Source organism: Stegastes partitus, unplaced genomic scaffold (assembly GCF_000690725.1).
Source record: "Stegastes partitus isolate 25-593 unplaced genomic scaffold, Stegastes_partitus-1.0.2 Scaffold48, whole genome shotgun sequence".
In the NCBI taxonomy this organism is placed as follows: domain Eukaryota; kingdom Metazoa; phylum Chordata; class Actinopteri; family Pomacentridae; genus Stegastes; species Stegastes partitus.
This window is the reverse complement of record NW_007577779.1, coordinates 890125-905334: the sequence shown is the minus strand read 5'-3', so window position 1 is coordinate 905334 and position 15210 is coordinate 890125. Positions and strand designations below refer to the sequence as shown.

The 15210-nt window shown below is 39.3% G+C and overlaps 2 protein-coding genes across 5 annotated transcripts in view; one reads left to right on the top strand and one right to left on the bottom strand.

Moving 5' to 3' along the window:
* Nucleotides 1-165: 165 nt before the first annotated feature.
* tmem30b (transmembrane protein 30B) lies at nucleotides 166-5035 on the bottom strand. The gene is made up of 8 exons (XM_008306869.1): nucleotides 4935-5035; nucleotides 4317-4516; nucleotides 3947-4054; nucleotides 3725-3832; nucleotides 3322-3409; nucleotides 3115-3252; nucleotides 2724-2930; nucleotides 166-1503 (listed from the first exon to the last, which is right to left on the bottom strand). Exons 2-8 carry the CDS (start codon nucleotides 4503-4505, stop codon nucleotides 1325-1327), a joined length of 1017 nt encoding a protein of 338 aa, XP_008305091.1. The 5' UTR covers nucleotides 4506-4516; nucleotides 4935-5035; the 3' UTR covers nucleotides 166-1324.
* A 359-nt stretch (nucleotides 5036-5394) lies between these two features.
* The window catches only part of kdm1a (lysine (K)-specific demethylase 1a), a 16005-nt gene continuing 6189 nt past the window's right edge, over nucleotides 5395-15210 (top strand). Inside the window, exons 1-14 of one of the 4 annotated variants that reach the window (XM_008306867.1) lie at nucleotides 5400-5432; nucleotides 6167-6203; nucleotides 8193-8486; nucleotides 8818-8983; nucleotides 9253-9386; nucleotides 9495-9573; nucleotides 9662-9754; nucleotides 9964-10070; nucleotides 10320-10401; nucleotides 10754-10848; nucleotides 12558-12575; nucleotides 13485-13627; nucleotides 13766-13856; nucleotides 14279-14413. In XM_008306867.1, coding sequence (XP_008305089.1) covers nucleotides 6174-6203; nucleotides 8193-8486; nucleotides 8818-8983; nucleotides 9253-9386; nucleotides 9495-9573; nucleotides 9662-9754; nucleotides 9964-10070; nucleotides 10320-10401; nucleotides 10754-10848; nucleotides 12558-12575; nucleotides 13485-13627; nucleotides 13766-13856; nucleotides 14279-14413 — 1467 coding nt within the window. In that variant the 5' untranslated portion in view covers nucleotides 5400-5432; nucleotides 6167-6173. Of the gene's footprint in view, nucleotides 6204-8192; nucleotides 8487-8814; nucleotides 8984-9252; nucleotides 9387-9494; nucleotides 9574-9661; nucleotides 9755-9963; nucleotides 10071-10319; nucleotides 10402-10753; nucleotides 10849-12557; nucleotides 12576-13484; nucleotides 13628-13765; nucleotides 13857-14278; nucleotides 14414-15210 lie in introns of all 4 variants that reach the window. The other 3 variants (XM_008306864.1, XM_008306868.1, XM_008306865.1) reach the window with 3 other exon arrangements.

Genomic DNA, 15210 nt, shown 5'->3' with positions numbered 1-15210 from the left:
TTATGTTTGTACCATTTATGACAGATAGGTGGCGAGAGGGAGTAGTCTCCAATGATGCAGCAATATAAAGTAAGAAAAACGTATTATTACTATTACTAATACGATGATCATATACTGCTTAAAAATCCTAATATGTAATAAAACAATAACTAGTAAACAACTTGAAACTATTTGACGGGCTTTATTATCATAAATGCACTTTTTGCACAGTCATGGCAATAAAAATGAATGCAATGCATGCATTAGTTCAATTTTTCAGAATCAATATTAATTTCTAGATCATCACCATCATGAATAATAGTGTACATTGATGTTCGACTTGAGTCACCTAAGAAAGAACTCCCTTCAAAGCTTACAAATTGGATGTACTGCACTAAATAGAGTTTTTGGGAGGGTCCAATCTTAACATGCTATCCTAGATCTGAAAAGTTTAAATTACAACATTTGAATTTAATAGCGAGAAGTAGAAAAACAGGGGACGACGACTCAGTAGTAGCAGAAAGCTCACCTTACTGCTGAAACCCACAAACAGTGAAAAAATAAGTGAAAAATAGCAAGATGCTGTTGACCATGTAAATGTCCTAATAAGACAAGAAGGGAGGTGCCTTGGTGATTTTGGTGTTTATTAAAAATCCATCAGCATATAGTAAAACCTCAGTTCCAAAGAATAACAAAAGATAAAACAATTATAAGCATGAAAACAGCCCAAGATGGAGAGCCTATGCACCGTATCCCTGAGCAATACGGTCACAATTTTTACCGTCATTTGCAAACTTTGTTCCACATCCAACACACATCCAATGTAATTTCTTGTAATAATAAATGGCTTTTTAAATAATTTATGGCTTTAAAATTATTACTGAACTAACCTGAGAATGCACCTGTTTTGTTTTTTTTTTCTTTTTTATGATAAAGAAGCACAGGTTTAAGAAAAACAGAAATAAGAGAGTTCTGCTGGCAGCATACGTTAGACAACATGACTAACAGTGTTCTTGCACTTGCAAAAGAAATTTCGGAAATGTGCCAGCTGACATATACATGTACCAAACTGGAAATAATGCCTTAGTTTTCACAAAGTCGTTTCCTATTTTGCAGATTAACAGGAAACTCAAGCATCAAGTCCTGCATAACAAAGTGACATTAGGCATCCTCTGCACCTTAACACACGACCTTCAAGTCCAGAGCAGAATAACATTTCAGTTTATAAGTGGATTCCAGCCTTTGGTATGAGAACTAAACAATGCCTTCATCATCCCTTTGAGTAGAAACAAACATTCATTGACAGGACTGATAAAACCTCAGTCAGCTACAGTCGATCAGATGCTCAATCCTCCTCAGGGAACTTGAATTTAGCGTAGACAATGAGCATGACGATAGACATGACGACACACAATGAACCAATCACGAGATAGGCAATGCCCAGGAACTCATTCTTTCCACCCATCCAGGACACGTTGCTGAACACCACCTTCTTCTCGCCATCAAAGCTCAGAACAGGGTAGTCTGGAAGACAAGTGTTAAGGATACACACCAAGAATATATACAAAGAATTATACAAAACACAGACTTAAAAACACTGATTTCGTGGTAATACTTTCCCTGAAGTATTAAATACATTAAAGCATTTTAGGGGGATACCACTGTTTTTCATTTTTGGCTTATTTACTACAAAAGGATGACATTTGACATTACAGCTATGTTTTAAAACTTTTAAGCCAATTTTTAAGGCACTTACTGGCTTACATTTCAGTACAATATGACAATGAGCACACTTGAGTTGTATTAAAGTCTGCAACTATCTCACTTGCATTGGAAATGATCAGCAAGCACATAGAAACAATATATAGTTAAAGATTTTGACCTCAGGAGCACATTAATAAGGTCCTTTACGTAAAATGAAAATATTTAGTTGAGCACTTTACATATTGTAGCTCCTGCCTGGGTAGGTGACAGTCAATCAAATATTTATTTGCCTACCTTGTTTACCTATCCCAGAATATTTGCCTGTTTTTTACCACCTCAAGGAACTCCTTAGTCATTGTGTTCATTCAGCCCAGTTTAAAACACAACCACACCCGACCGGTAAAACAAGTTTAGACGACACTGCTGTTGTTGTAGAATGAAACACGAAACTGTTTCAAAGCCCAACCCCTTCTGCTGTATTTGATACTTTAAAAGCTTGCTACACAGAATAATAGTGTAAAACATATGCTATTTAACATTCGTTCAATATCATCTTAGGATAAAGCATATCTTTTACATACACTACCTGCTGTTCTAAACAAATAAAAAACAGCCATTGACAAGCATCGTGACTACTTGTGTGGATTTTCTCTGTTAATAAATCAGATTTCATTTTCAATGAGACTATTTCAATGGTCTATATCTGTAGTATTTGTGATGATTGATTAAAAAAATAAAAAATATACAAATTAGTGCTTACTTCCACCCCTACGGTGGCTTTTATCCATGATCTGATTAAAGGTCTTTAATAATTGGTCACTTGTCTCATTACAGATTGACTTTGACTTTTGGTGGGTCTACTGAAATAAAGTTAAAAATCTATGCTACCATCTATAAGAACAGGACAAATATGTGCAGCATTTTGAGAAACACTAAGCTGTATGAAAAATGCTACACGAAAACCAGTTGATTGGAACATAACCACCCATACCTCTAAGCCCCGGCCTTAAAATCATCTCAGAATCTGTGTATAAGGATACTGTAGGCAATTTCGAGAGAGTAGTTTCCAGCTGGGAGACCCTCTGCAAAATCCCCCTCTGTGATTCGTCGATACAGCTTTCTGAAATTTGGCAGGGCTGCCCTCCTCATCCACACCAGGAAGTCTTGGTTGATGAAGCCATTGTTAGCAGGGTCTGTGGGGTCCAGCTCGTAAGCAGGCCTTGACCAAAATACGGGTTTCACAGTACCTGCAAGTCAAAGTAGTCCACTATTTACTGTACTAACCAAGGTACTTGCTTAATACTTTATTTTAATCACTTCGCTAATGTCTTGTGAAGATAGGAGGTCCCTCATTACATACAATTTATCTCTACCACATGATTACTTCAAAAAAAGGAAACAGGTTCTGGTAAATCAAACTAAAGTTGCTACCATTGAAGGCATTCCTGAGGGGTGTGACGTTGGGGTTTCTGTATTTGACGTTGTAGTCTGTCCACCAAGCAATTCCTTTTCCATCAAGGGGGACCTGCTTCCTTGCCCCATTGACGATCTGAAACAGCTTGAAAGTATCTGTAGAAAACAAAGAGAGTTGGCAAGGCGGCAAAAGAACATTACAATTACTTTAAATGTCATACATACCATTGAACATGCTGTTTGCGACTGATCCACACGGCACAATTGGTTTGTTGTTGTCGTACACATAGGGAGCGCAATCATCACTGGGATTCTTCAAGAGGTACAGGAAACAGACTTGTCATTGTTAAGATAAATAATCTGTGTTTTATATATATTATTGAATACAGATGGGCAGTGGTACCACCAATGCAGCTTTAGGAACTGCACATTTTCACAAAACTGCACTCTGATAAAAATATGAACTGCGCCCAAATGTTTGACCCAACTGACAACTTAGCATATTTGTACTCAACTTAGCTCACCTTTAAAGCTTTTCTCGTTTCAGTTGAGAACATAAGGATTTCATTTTTCCTTTGGAAATGAAAACCAGAGTGTGTGCATATGTTACCATGCGTTGTTCACTCACCGTAAAGTACTCCAGGTCTCCAGACAGCTGGTTAGCATCTTTGGACACCCCGTACCTTCTGTAGTTCTGGAAGTAGTTCGTCAAGCCATAATAAAAGAACACAGGCCCCTGAGGTGGAGGAAAGCAGAATCACACAAAAAAACATTCATGGGTCAGAACAAGAGCACAGTTCAACCTGACTAACTATACGTGTTTGTATTGTGAACATTTGTCCATTGCAACCTGAAATAGACTGTCAATGGAGAATTCCATGGTGCACATGCAGTTCTTGGCATTTGGGTCAGAGCACTTGAAGCATGGTGAATCTTGTGCAACCCCGGTGTAGTCTATCTGTGAAGGAAGGAACAAGAAGGTTATTATGAATTATTGATGACTACAACACCTATCACTATTGTCTGCTACAAGTCTGTAAGCAGAGCCTGTCGCAGTTCATCATATATGTGCTAGTCCACAGGATTCTCTTTTTCAGCTCATAGATTGTTTTGACATTTGCTTAACGTGTGTCTTCTGATCCTCCTCTCTTTTTGCTGCTGACATTTGATCCCTCATTCTCAGCATGATGACAGGCCTGAGGTATGTCTTTCAGTCTTACCTCCAATACCTGGATGCTCCGTGAAGTGACAAACAGGGCGACACCAATGCCGATGAATGCCAGACCAATGAGGACAAACCCTGGGATGATAATGCCAGCTGAGAGCATAGGCTGCCATGCAGGAAGCCTCTGCTGAGTGAAGGCGGTGTTGTCGGGCCGGTTGTCTAACTCCTGCTCTTGTTTCACCATTTTTTTTCTTTCTGTTGGAGTGAATATTTATTAGCTTGTAAGCTTGTACTTGTGTGTTCTATCATAACTATGGCAAACATATGAACCCTCCCTAATGTAATCTAGCTTTCCCATTTCTTTCTCCAAACTAAAAAAAATCCCCATTTATTTTATTTAAGTGTTTTTCTCTCACTTTTTACTTCATGTAGAGAATCTGATACAGCTAAAACAACGACTCACTTGACTCACACTCCACTCATTTCACCCCAAGAGGCTTTACATTATACAGAAAATCTTGAAAGAGATCTCCCAGCAACACCCATATTAGTTCGGAGTACTACACAGGCAAGAGAACCGACTTTTACCTCACTTTAAACCGATTTGTTGAGAGAAATGGTTCATCTAAGGCATATATTCATAGTTTATACCTAAATAGTGAGTGTTACTTACGCGCAGATGGCTCAAAATGGAGAAACAATGGAGTCAACAAAACATCGGTATGCTTCCCTGAGTTGTAGGCGCGACAGAGCAGCTCACCTTTACCTGCCTACCAACCCTCCCAGCCCATCCTCTTCCTCCTCCGGCCTGACGTCTCTTCTCTAGAAACTGTAAACAGCGCGAATTGAGGCACAAACACCGAGACCGGCAATAAAATATTAACCCTATTTTAGTTTATCTTTTTTTTTAAACTTTTTTTTTTTTTTTTTTACGTTTATACCCCCAAACAATGCACACATGTATTGTGCATAACAAAAGTTACGAAATCGAGCCATTGCGGTAGTTTTAAGCGTAAATCACCGCCTTCTTCTTGATTGACAGTTATTTCCACCAATCATTTCACTGAGTAGTCAGGCAGAACGTTTTCCGCTAACCAATCAGAGAAGCGCTCTTTGAAAGAAGACCTGCTTCGGTGCCGTCTTTGTGTTGACATCTACGGGGGATTGAGAGGTATCATTCATATTTTTTATATTTAACGTTAGCTTTTATTTCCTAAAACAACGCCCCCTGATGTTTGGAAGTTTATTTATGATTTCGATCTGAGTCTGTCAGTACAGAAGCTTTTGGAAGCAAAGCCGACGCACCTGCTACTGTGCCACTGCTAGCCAGATCTCATTGTTAGCGTTAGCTAACGTAGCATGGTCTCTCAACATCAATTTGAAAGAAATACTCGTAAAAGCGATGCAATTTTGTTGTTACGCCACAGCGTGTGTTGTTATGGTATAAAACGATCATGATATTAAACTCGTGTTTAACTCTATGTAGAACAAAGCTGCCGTTTCATTACGCAAGCTACCATTCAGGCTGCTAGCTTTGCCGTTAACTTGCTAGCTAACGTTAGTCCATTTGGCCAAAATGGCAAAACAGATGGATTCGCCACAACAAAGGTTTGTGAATAGCAGCGATCTGGTTTCAAATGAATTAATCAAACACCAGGGTGCAAACGACAAAAGTTCAGCCTGAGTAGATCATCTCACTTGTTTACTCATTTAAAGAATTTGCGATTACGTGAGTAACAGTGAAGCACATTTTAGCTGGTTATCCTGTGCAGATCGGTGGATGTTTGTGACTTGGCTGAGTTGAAGTTGAAGTTAAGTTTCATTCAGTGTCATGTAAAAGGCCAGCATTTTTGTTCACTAGGTCCTGTTCGTAACCATTTTTCTGGTTCTGTCTTCATTTCTTAGTGTTTGAATGGATATTACCAGGTGCACGGAGAAATGGGTAAAACAAGACAAGGTTACTGTACCTTGGAGCCCTCATTTCATAAAACCATGACATTCATGCACAGTTAACATTGTTTGAACCATTCAGTGATGTTTTTGGGTGATATAATTCTCTAAGCCAGGCAGCATTTGTAACTGTGTAGCTGATTATTTATTTATTTTCAAAAAAGATTTTAGTTTGTTAACCAAATCACCTGTAAGTGAATAAAATACCAGTTTAGCATGACTTTGTAGTGTTTACATTATAGACAAGAAATGAATACACCCCTGTGCAAAATCACTTAAATATCAAATGATTTCAAATTGTATAGACACTCAGTAATTGCCTCATTTCTGACAGTAGAGTTTTTCCGCTTCTGAACAAATTGAAGACAACTAGTTAAAAAGGATATGATATAAATACAGGCTGCAAATTAGAAAGTCAGTGCAACCAAAGTGAATATACCTGTGATCACTGACACACAAGTTCGAAAAACCTGTGATTACTGAAACAAAATTGAGTACAGCTGCGCTGTCCAATTAGCTTAATTGCATTAACATGGTTATAAAATGACCAGCAAACACCAGACCTTTGTTAGTTTTGGACCTATGGACTGCTTCGATCTGCATGTCTACATCATGGCTCCACATGGAAAAGAATTGCCACAGGAATGTAAAAATCTGATTGTGAGACTGCACAGAGATGGAAAAGGATACAAGAAGATCGGTGACCAACTAAAAATCAGTCGAAATACAGTTGCAGCAGTAATCAGGAGGTACAGAATGAATCATAGTACCACTAATCAGAGCCGCAGTGGTCGTCCTAAGACGATGCCACTGGCGATGCGCTACTTGCACAGTCTAACTCTGAAAAACGGACAGGTAAGTGCTTTCAACTTGGCATTGGGTCATCAATAAACAAATTTGTTTCTGTAACAGTGTGGCGGACAGTGTGTAATGCTAACCTCTCTGAGCGGCATCCATGAGAAAAACCCCTTGCTTGCTCTTCAGCACATAACTGCGAGATTAAACTTTGCTAAAGAAAAGAAAAGAAGCTTGATTAATATTAGCGGCTTATTCTTTGGTTAGATGAGACAAAGATACATTTGATCAGCTGAGCTGGGGTAGTGTATGTTTGGTGTGAGCTTGGCCGGGAATGCCACTGTGAATGCATTCTTTATCTGCAAAAACTTTGCAGATAGAGAAGATTCCAGCATTATACCAATCCAGGGTACAGGGCCAAAATCACAAAAGTTTCTAAAGAATAGAAGAAATGAAAACTATGACCTGGCCAAGTATGTTGCCTGACTTAAATGCAATAGGAACGTTTAAAGTAGTGTAACACAAACCCTCTAGCAAATAACAACTGAAAAATTAGTCTCTGAAGAAAGGCAAAACATCTCCTCAGAAATGTGTGCAACTGTGGTGTCCTCCATGCCACAGAGGGTTGATCTGTGTGTCGTCGTTGCCCCCCCCCTCCAAAAAAACAAAAAACAAAAAAAAAAAGTTTTGAACCTCAGTAAACTACTACTTACTTTTGTTGCACTGAGTTCCAACTGTGGGGCTTATATTTCTAATATTGTAAATAAGGACTCTTAATTTTAAATTTTTCACAAGAGAAAATACCCTGCTGTTCAACTTAGAAGTAATGCAATTACTTTAAGGTTATACAATTTTGAATTATTTGACATTTAAATGATATTGCACAGGGATGTCCTCACTTCTTCTGTACACTGTATTTGTTACCTGTGGTAAATGATAATATTCATATATATTTTTGTGGTCAATAGGGAATGCAACAACATGCTGTACAAAATACACACACATTAGTTTCTTTTCAGGCACTCACAACCCACACGTCATCATTTTCATCTAATAATTTGTGATATTTTCTCATTGGTTATACTATTTAGAACATTCGAATTTCAACCATTTCACAAAAAAAATTCTTGCACCTTCAGATGTTGTGTGTTTCATCATTAAGGATTCCTGTTCCATGTTTGTTCAGGAGAGGCCTCCGACATCCTCCATAATGCTGTCGAGCAAGAAGTCCGACGCTGGGTCCTCCTCCTCCTCCTCTTCATCGACTGTTGGAGCAGCAGGAGGTGATAGGGCCCCGGTTTCTGATGCCCAGACTGGTCCTTCAGCTTCAGCTGCTGGACCTGTGGATTCAAAGAAGAAGGAGAGGTCGTCCCCTAGTGGGGAACCCGGAGGAGCTCCTTTGCCCCACCAGTCAGGCCCTGGGGGGGCAGATGCGGACTCAGCTGAAGTCCGCAGGACTAGTCGACGCAAGCGAGCAAAAGTAAACATTTTAGGTTTCTGCAGGGGTAGGAGGAAGAAGACATGAGCTAAATCTGGCAGGGGCAGAATTCCCTAAATTCTTTGTGCTTGGTTGCTTAAAGGATGAATAATCTTTTAAGTTCAAGGTGCAGTGTGACTCTTGAGTCACAAATCATCCTTTTCATCCGTACCTCACTGGAACTGGAAACAACCGTTATTTCGTTTGCAGTGTGATATTATTGATGTTTCTCCTGAAAGGGTTTCAGTATTTCTAAGAGGACTGGTGGTAAACGAACCAGTCGGGAGTGCGAATGCGGGTTTTAATGATGCTTTTATTGTGCCTACTGTTGCAGGTGGAGTACCGCGAGATGGACGAAAGCCTGGCCAATCTATCGGAGGACGAGTACTACTCGGAGGAGGAGAGGAACGCCAAGGCAGAGAAAGAAAGGAAGCAGGTCATCCCTCCTCCAGCTCCGCCACCGGAGGAGGAGAATGACAGTGAACCTGAGGAACCGTCTGGTTAGTCTGACATTTGGTGCAGCATGTCAAAACAGCAAAATGAAACACAGGCTGTTGCTGAGGAAATAAACTTTAAATTTGTGTATGAAAACATCAGTAAAAAAAATACATACATTCTTACAGACTGTGTGTTTGTACCATTTACCTTGTGTTCAATTGTGATTTAGAACTTGTTGGTGATTAATGCTTTTCCTTTTGGCATTAAATTAAGACTGAATGTCTAAACAACATTCAGTGCTAACAGAAGAGAAATACACTTTCACTTTTAGGTGTGGAAGGAGCTGCTTTCCAGAGCCGCCTTCCTCATGACCGTATGACATCCCAGGAGGCCGCCTGCTTCCCTGACATCATCAGTGGTCCCCAACAGACTCAGAAGGTCTTCCTGTACATCCGTAACCGTACGGTATGTGTCAGTGAAAAACACATTGCTGTGTGTTTTCTAGACAGAGGCTAACGGGTTGATTGTTTTTAATCATATGTATAACTGTAAGTCATTGTTTCTCTCATCTAGCTCCAACTGTGGCTGGACAACCCTAAAATCCAGCTGACCTTTGAGGCCACAGCACAGCAGCTTGAAGCTCCATACAACAGTAAGACATTAGATTAGCCAGTATTTCAATTCCTCTTTTCGTGAACGTACAAAAACTCAGATGTAACACTCTTTTGTTCTCTTTTTAGGTGATGCGGTGCTCGTCCACAGGATACACAGCTATTTAGAAAGGCACGGCCTAATTAACTTTGGCATTTACAAGAGGGTCAAGCCTTTACCCAGTGAGTTCATGTCAACACACTAAGTTGGAAAGCACAACACACTAGATTTTTTTTTCCACATAAAAAACTAAATCAGATTTACAAAAGTGGTTGTTTGACATTGTGATGTACTTGTGGTTGCAGCTTGAAGACATAAGCATTCAGATGCACTAGACTTGGAACGGTTAAAGGCGATGCATAATTAATTCACTTCCTGCTTGTTGTTGCAGCTAAGAAGACCGGGAAGGTTATAGTCATTGGTGGAGGTGTGTCTGGCCTCGCAGCGGCCAGACAGCTGCAGAGCTTTGGGATGGATGTTACAGTCCTGGAGGCCAGGGTAGGTCACCAACAGGGTTTCTAATAATTTATTTGTCAATTAGCTGTTAATACAAATGATTTTTGTGGTTGTAAATTGTTTACTGCAATTCTATACCTAATAGCATTGTTAGATTAGTGCCACTGTCTGTACACTTTCAATGATTGACAATAATATAACCTAAACTTCCCTTCTGTTTGGAAATGTTATAATTGCCACAGGTTTGGCATGGTGCTTTCAGATTTTTAAAGAATTTATATTTTCTTGCAGGACCGTGTTGGAGGCAGAGTGGCCACATTTAGAAAAGGCAACTACGTTGCAGATCTGGGAGCCATGGTAGTGACAGGACTGGGTAAGAAGCATAAGTAGTATAGCATTAGTATAACTAAGTCAAACCATCCTTAGTGTCCAATTGCATGGTATGGAGGTTTACGTGCTGTGGCATTGTCATACCACATGAATACTCAGCAGCTTAAGTTCAGGATGTAAACGACTAGTTGTGTCACATGTGCTTAAGACGTGCCCTTGCTTCTCAGAGACATGTGATTTGAGATCACTAGTCAAGCACAAGAGGATTTCCTTTTCTTTTTTTTTTTGTAATTCATAGATGTTCTACAGTTACTTAGATCACCCTCTAGAGGGTGACAATTGCCCATATATATGACATGTCACTTTTTTTTTTTAATGTTTGTGTGTCTGGTCAGGAGGAAATCCAATGGCTGTAATCAGTAAGCAGGTTAACATGGAGCTGGCCAAGATCAAACAGAAGTGTCCACTGTACGAAGCCAATGGCCAGGCTGTGAGTATAACGAATGATCCCAATCAGTAAACTAAGTTGACTCATGTTTGTTATCCTGATGCAGCCAGGACTCATAAGATAGCATGCTGGTAATTAAATATTTAGCAGAGTTGTAAAAAACATTTTATTTTCTGTTATTATGGACAACCCCACAGCTTTCATGAGAAATTATTATATTTCTGCAGAGTTTGTTGGATGTTAAGAGGCTAGTGGCACTAAAGGCGTGCATGTGATTTATTCTAGCTGAGTGATGCATGAAAAATATCTGCTTGCTTTAGTCACACTGACATTCTTACTGACACACCCATTGAACATTCCCAGTGCTGGTAGCAGAAGTATGTGAACCATCTGATTTAATAACGCGTCAAACCTCCATTAGGAGCAAGTGTTTCCCTTAGCTGCAGATCGACCAGCTCAATGCTCAGGAGGAATTTAGAATTGTGCATCTTCAGCTCATCCATATTCTAAGAATGTCCCCTGCTCTCTTGAGATCATTTCACATGTTCTATATCAGGTTATGTCTGGGCTCTAACTGGGCCACTCTGAAAGGTGGATTTGCTTTGTTTAAAGCCATTTTGGAGCATATTTACTTTTGATATAAAGGTTGTTTGTTGAGGTTTTTGCTCCATCACTCAACTTCTACCAAGCATCAACTAGTGAACAGCCACCTTGACATTATTCTGTATTAACTTAAAAACTCGTCAGTGAATTTTCACCTCAATGATGCCAAACTGTGCAAACACTAACTATTAAACAATATGTGAGACATGGTTTACATCTGTAGAAATGTCTTGTGAAAAGCAAGCTCAAGATGTTTGAGTGGGTTTTTTATAGGTTAAAGTAGGTCTAGCTTCCATCTTCTAACTCATTTTATGCCATTAGTCTCGTGGTTCAAACACTTTTTTCCATCACTGTAAATGTTTTGATTGAATGAGGGATATGTTCATTAACAACATATTGATTTCTGGTTTAGGATTGTTTGTAATAATTCAATGAGCGCTTGGAATTATTTGCATTTATGTATAAATGTGTCTTTAACAAATGGTAAAATACTTTACTTAATTTCTTCTCATCACAATAGATGTTTGTTTTTAAATTTCCCCTTTAAAAAGAAAAAAGAAAGAAACCTTGACCTCTTGTGGTTTACTTAGTTTACCAGAAGATGTTTGTGTGTGAACAAGAGCTCTCCATTGGCATTGAAGCGCTCTGCATCTGGGTTCATAGCTGTTCTTTTGGCCTGTTGTTGTCCTCAGGCAGGAATCTGGCTTTCCATGAGCCACAAAAACACAGTGAATGTTCGACTTTACTTAACTGCTTACCTTTGCGTGTCATTAACAACAGCTCCAGTTCCTCTCAGAACAGAAAACGGATGCAGCCTAATGTAATTAAATTGGGAATAAACAGAGGTTTTTTTCTCTTTCATTTTTGTTCTGTCCGTTAAGTGGCAGCAACACTAGTAGGATGTTTAGGTTCCTTTTCAGGTTACTTCCATTGAAGTGGAGACAAGCCAGCAGGGCTCTTGACTTATCCACATCATGTGTAACTGGTTACCTCCTCTGCAGGAAAAGGCAAATTAAATGTACATGTTTTACTTGTGTGGAAACCTGTTTGAGGTTAAACTTTTGTTTACTTAATTTGTTCTCTCTCTCTCCCTTCCCCTGTTGTCTTTTCAACCCCGTCCATGTTCATCTTTTGGTGAACTACTAAAGGGTGAACGGTGCACAAGTGTATGTATATATTTATTTCTATATTATATTTCCTACTTAATTTTCAACCACTTTTAAAATTTAAAACATTTCATCTCCATCCTTTTATGTCATGTAACTATTTCTCTCATCCATGTTGGAAATGACAAACTCATATTAAATCTTCATCTTCTAGAGAAAAAATAACAAAATTAACACTTTATTTAGTGTTTTTTGTTTTGTTTTTTTAATAATTAAAGGGAATGTCCACGTAGTTAATGTAAGTCTTAAAATGTTTGTTAGTTCTCTTTAGATTTGTAAAGAAGTACTTTGAGAAATTGCCGACAAGACTTTTTCACTATAAATTTGCTGGATTATAGTAGAGATTAATATTGCAGTTAAAGATGTTCACTGCTGGATTCAAATTGATTAAATGCTACAAGTGTGGATTTTCTCTTAGAAGACCCGACCTATGATTGGTGTGCAGCCTCTTCTACCCTGAAATCAGACTCAGGACCTGTATGTCCAGCTACCTGGGCTGCAGGTGGAAAGAGCAAGAGCTCTACACCAATCATAGATTGACTCTTAAAATGTCCCAGTAACTCTAAAACTCTTACTGCATGTTGATCGACGCATGAATCATTGCGAATAATAATATTTAAGAGTGTATATTGCGAGGAAATGGCTGCAATATTTATTTTTATTTTGTTTATATCAATTGTACAAGTAAGAAAGAAGAGAAAAGTATGGAGTTGGAGTTACAAGATGCTAAAAATATTCTGAATTTCATCAGGACTAAACATTGACAAAAAAGTAGTGCAATTCTACTTACTGATCCAGTAATACTTCATGTGAAAATTTCAGTTAGGTTTAGATGCTTTTCCTCCACTCTGCTGACTTTAACATGACTGTTGCTACATCGTCTTATCTCGTGTGGTTTTGCGTGGGCAGGTGCCAAAAGAAAAAGACGAGATGGTGGAGCAAGAGTTCAACCGACTGCTGGAGGCCACCTCTTACCTCAGCCACCAGCTGGACTTCAACTTTCTCAACAACAAACCTGTTTCTCTTGGACAGGCCCTGGAGGTGGTCATACAGTGAGTACAGTGAACGCGACATGAGGTCATGCACAGGAGGTGGCGGCTGATGCATCCTGTACATGTGGATCCAAACCGTACACTGATGCAAACACCGCACTAGTATCATCACTCATGTTGTATCTCTTGTGCTTGCAGGCTGCAGGAGAAGCATGTAAAAGATGAGCAGATAGAACACTGGAAGAAGATTGTGAAGACTCAGGAAGATCTCAGGGATCTTCTCAACAAGGTGAGCATGAGTAGCAGCCTTAGATGGCTTCCTATTAATGATCGCCACTTTTGAGTAGCTGTAAAATTCACCGGAGTACCACAGCTAAAATGTAACTTGCAAACAAAGTGGTAAGACAAAATGAGACCACTGATGACCATGCAGTATACAGGAAAGCTCAGTTTAGTTTTCTTAACAGACACTTGCAAGTTGCCTTCATGTAAAGCATTAAATCAAGTTAATCTTGAAAACAAATTAAATACTGGTGGAAAAAGTACATCTAGTCAGTCAAGTTAGATCAAGTTACAAGCGCCAACCTTTTACTGATTATAGTTCTCACATTATTCACTGTTAACATTCCACTTTGTTTTCTGTCATCCACAATCATCTCATGGGTTACTTGCTCTCTTAACCTCCCTCTCCTTTTTCCACCTACCTTTCAGATGGTGAGCACTAAGGAGCGTGTTAAGGAACTCCATCAGCAGTATAAAGAAGCAAGTGAAGTCAAGCCACCCAGAGATATTACAGCTGAGTTCCTGGTGAAGAGCAAGCATCGCGACCTCACCGCGCTCTGCAAAGTAAGATCACTACAGAACAAACTGAACACTGTTACAGAAGAAGATTACAATAAAATACATGACATGTCTTTACATTTCCTACACTCAAGCTGTAGGCACTTCTCTAAACTGGTTGTTGTCCAGAACAGATTCCTTTGTGACACTTTCATTACTTCCTCATATCTCTTGGACTAGGCAGAAACCAGACTTGAACTTAAATACTCAGAGCGGCTAAGTTGAAAAGATGTCAGTGTTGAACTATGCTTGTGGTGTTGCAGGTATTCCATAGTGTCTGTGTTTTCATTTGCTGTAGTTTAAACTAGCAGTGTCAGATTTCTTAGCTTGATTAGTAGGTGTATCCGTGGGTCAGGAGGTCAAAAACCACAATCTGTAGGAAGGAAACTTTGTCTTTGTTCTGAAGGGCAACATCAATCAAACAAAGATCAAACAAGTTATTTGTAACAGTATTATAATGCTAAAGCAGTGCTAGCATGTAAAGGGGATATTTTATGGATTAGTAGGTCAGGGTGGATGCCCCACAGAATTTTAATGCCGCGCTGTCTAAGTACACCAGACAGGCTGTGTTTAAGTGGTTTAATGCCTCGGTCGGATGTATTATTAGAGTGAGTGCTGCTGTTTTATTTTTGGTGCGGATAAATCACCTCCACTGCTGCTGTGTGTGTATTTTAGAAGGAGGTTTTAGTTGGTTTAAACACAGCTGGTATCTGAACTGGATTTGTCTGCGAACCATCCCCTGTCTGAGAAACCACTTCAAGGCTTTGAATCAGCGTCTGATGGTCTTTATGTCTGCATATGTA

Excerpts from the sequence above, each read along its gene's own strand:
- tmem30b (XM_008306869.1), bottom strand. The coding sequence starts at position 4,505 with ATGGTGAAACAAGAGCAGGAGTTAGACAACCGGCCCGACAACACCGCC. Across the intron at positions 3,833-3,946 it reads CCATTGACAGTCTATTTCAG|GGGCCTGTGTTCTTTTATTA; the intron begins GTTGCAATGGAC and ends CCTCCACCTCAG. Across the intron at positions 3,253-3,321 it reads CGCAAACAGCATGTTCAATG|ATACTTTCAAGCTGTTTCAG; the intron begins GTATGTATGACA and ends TGTTTTCTACAG.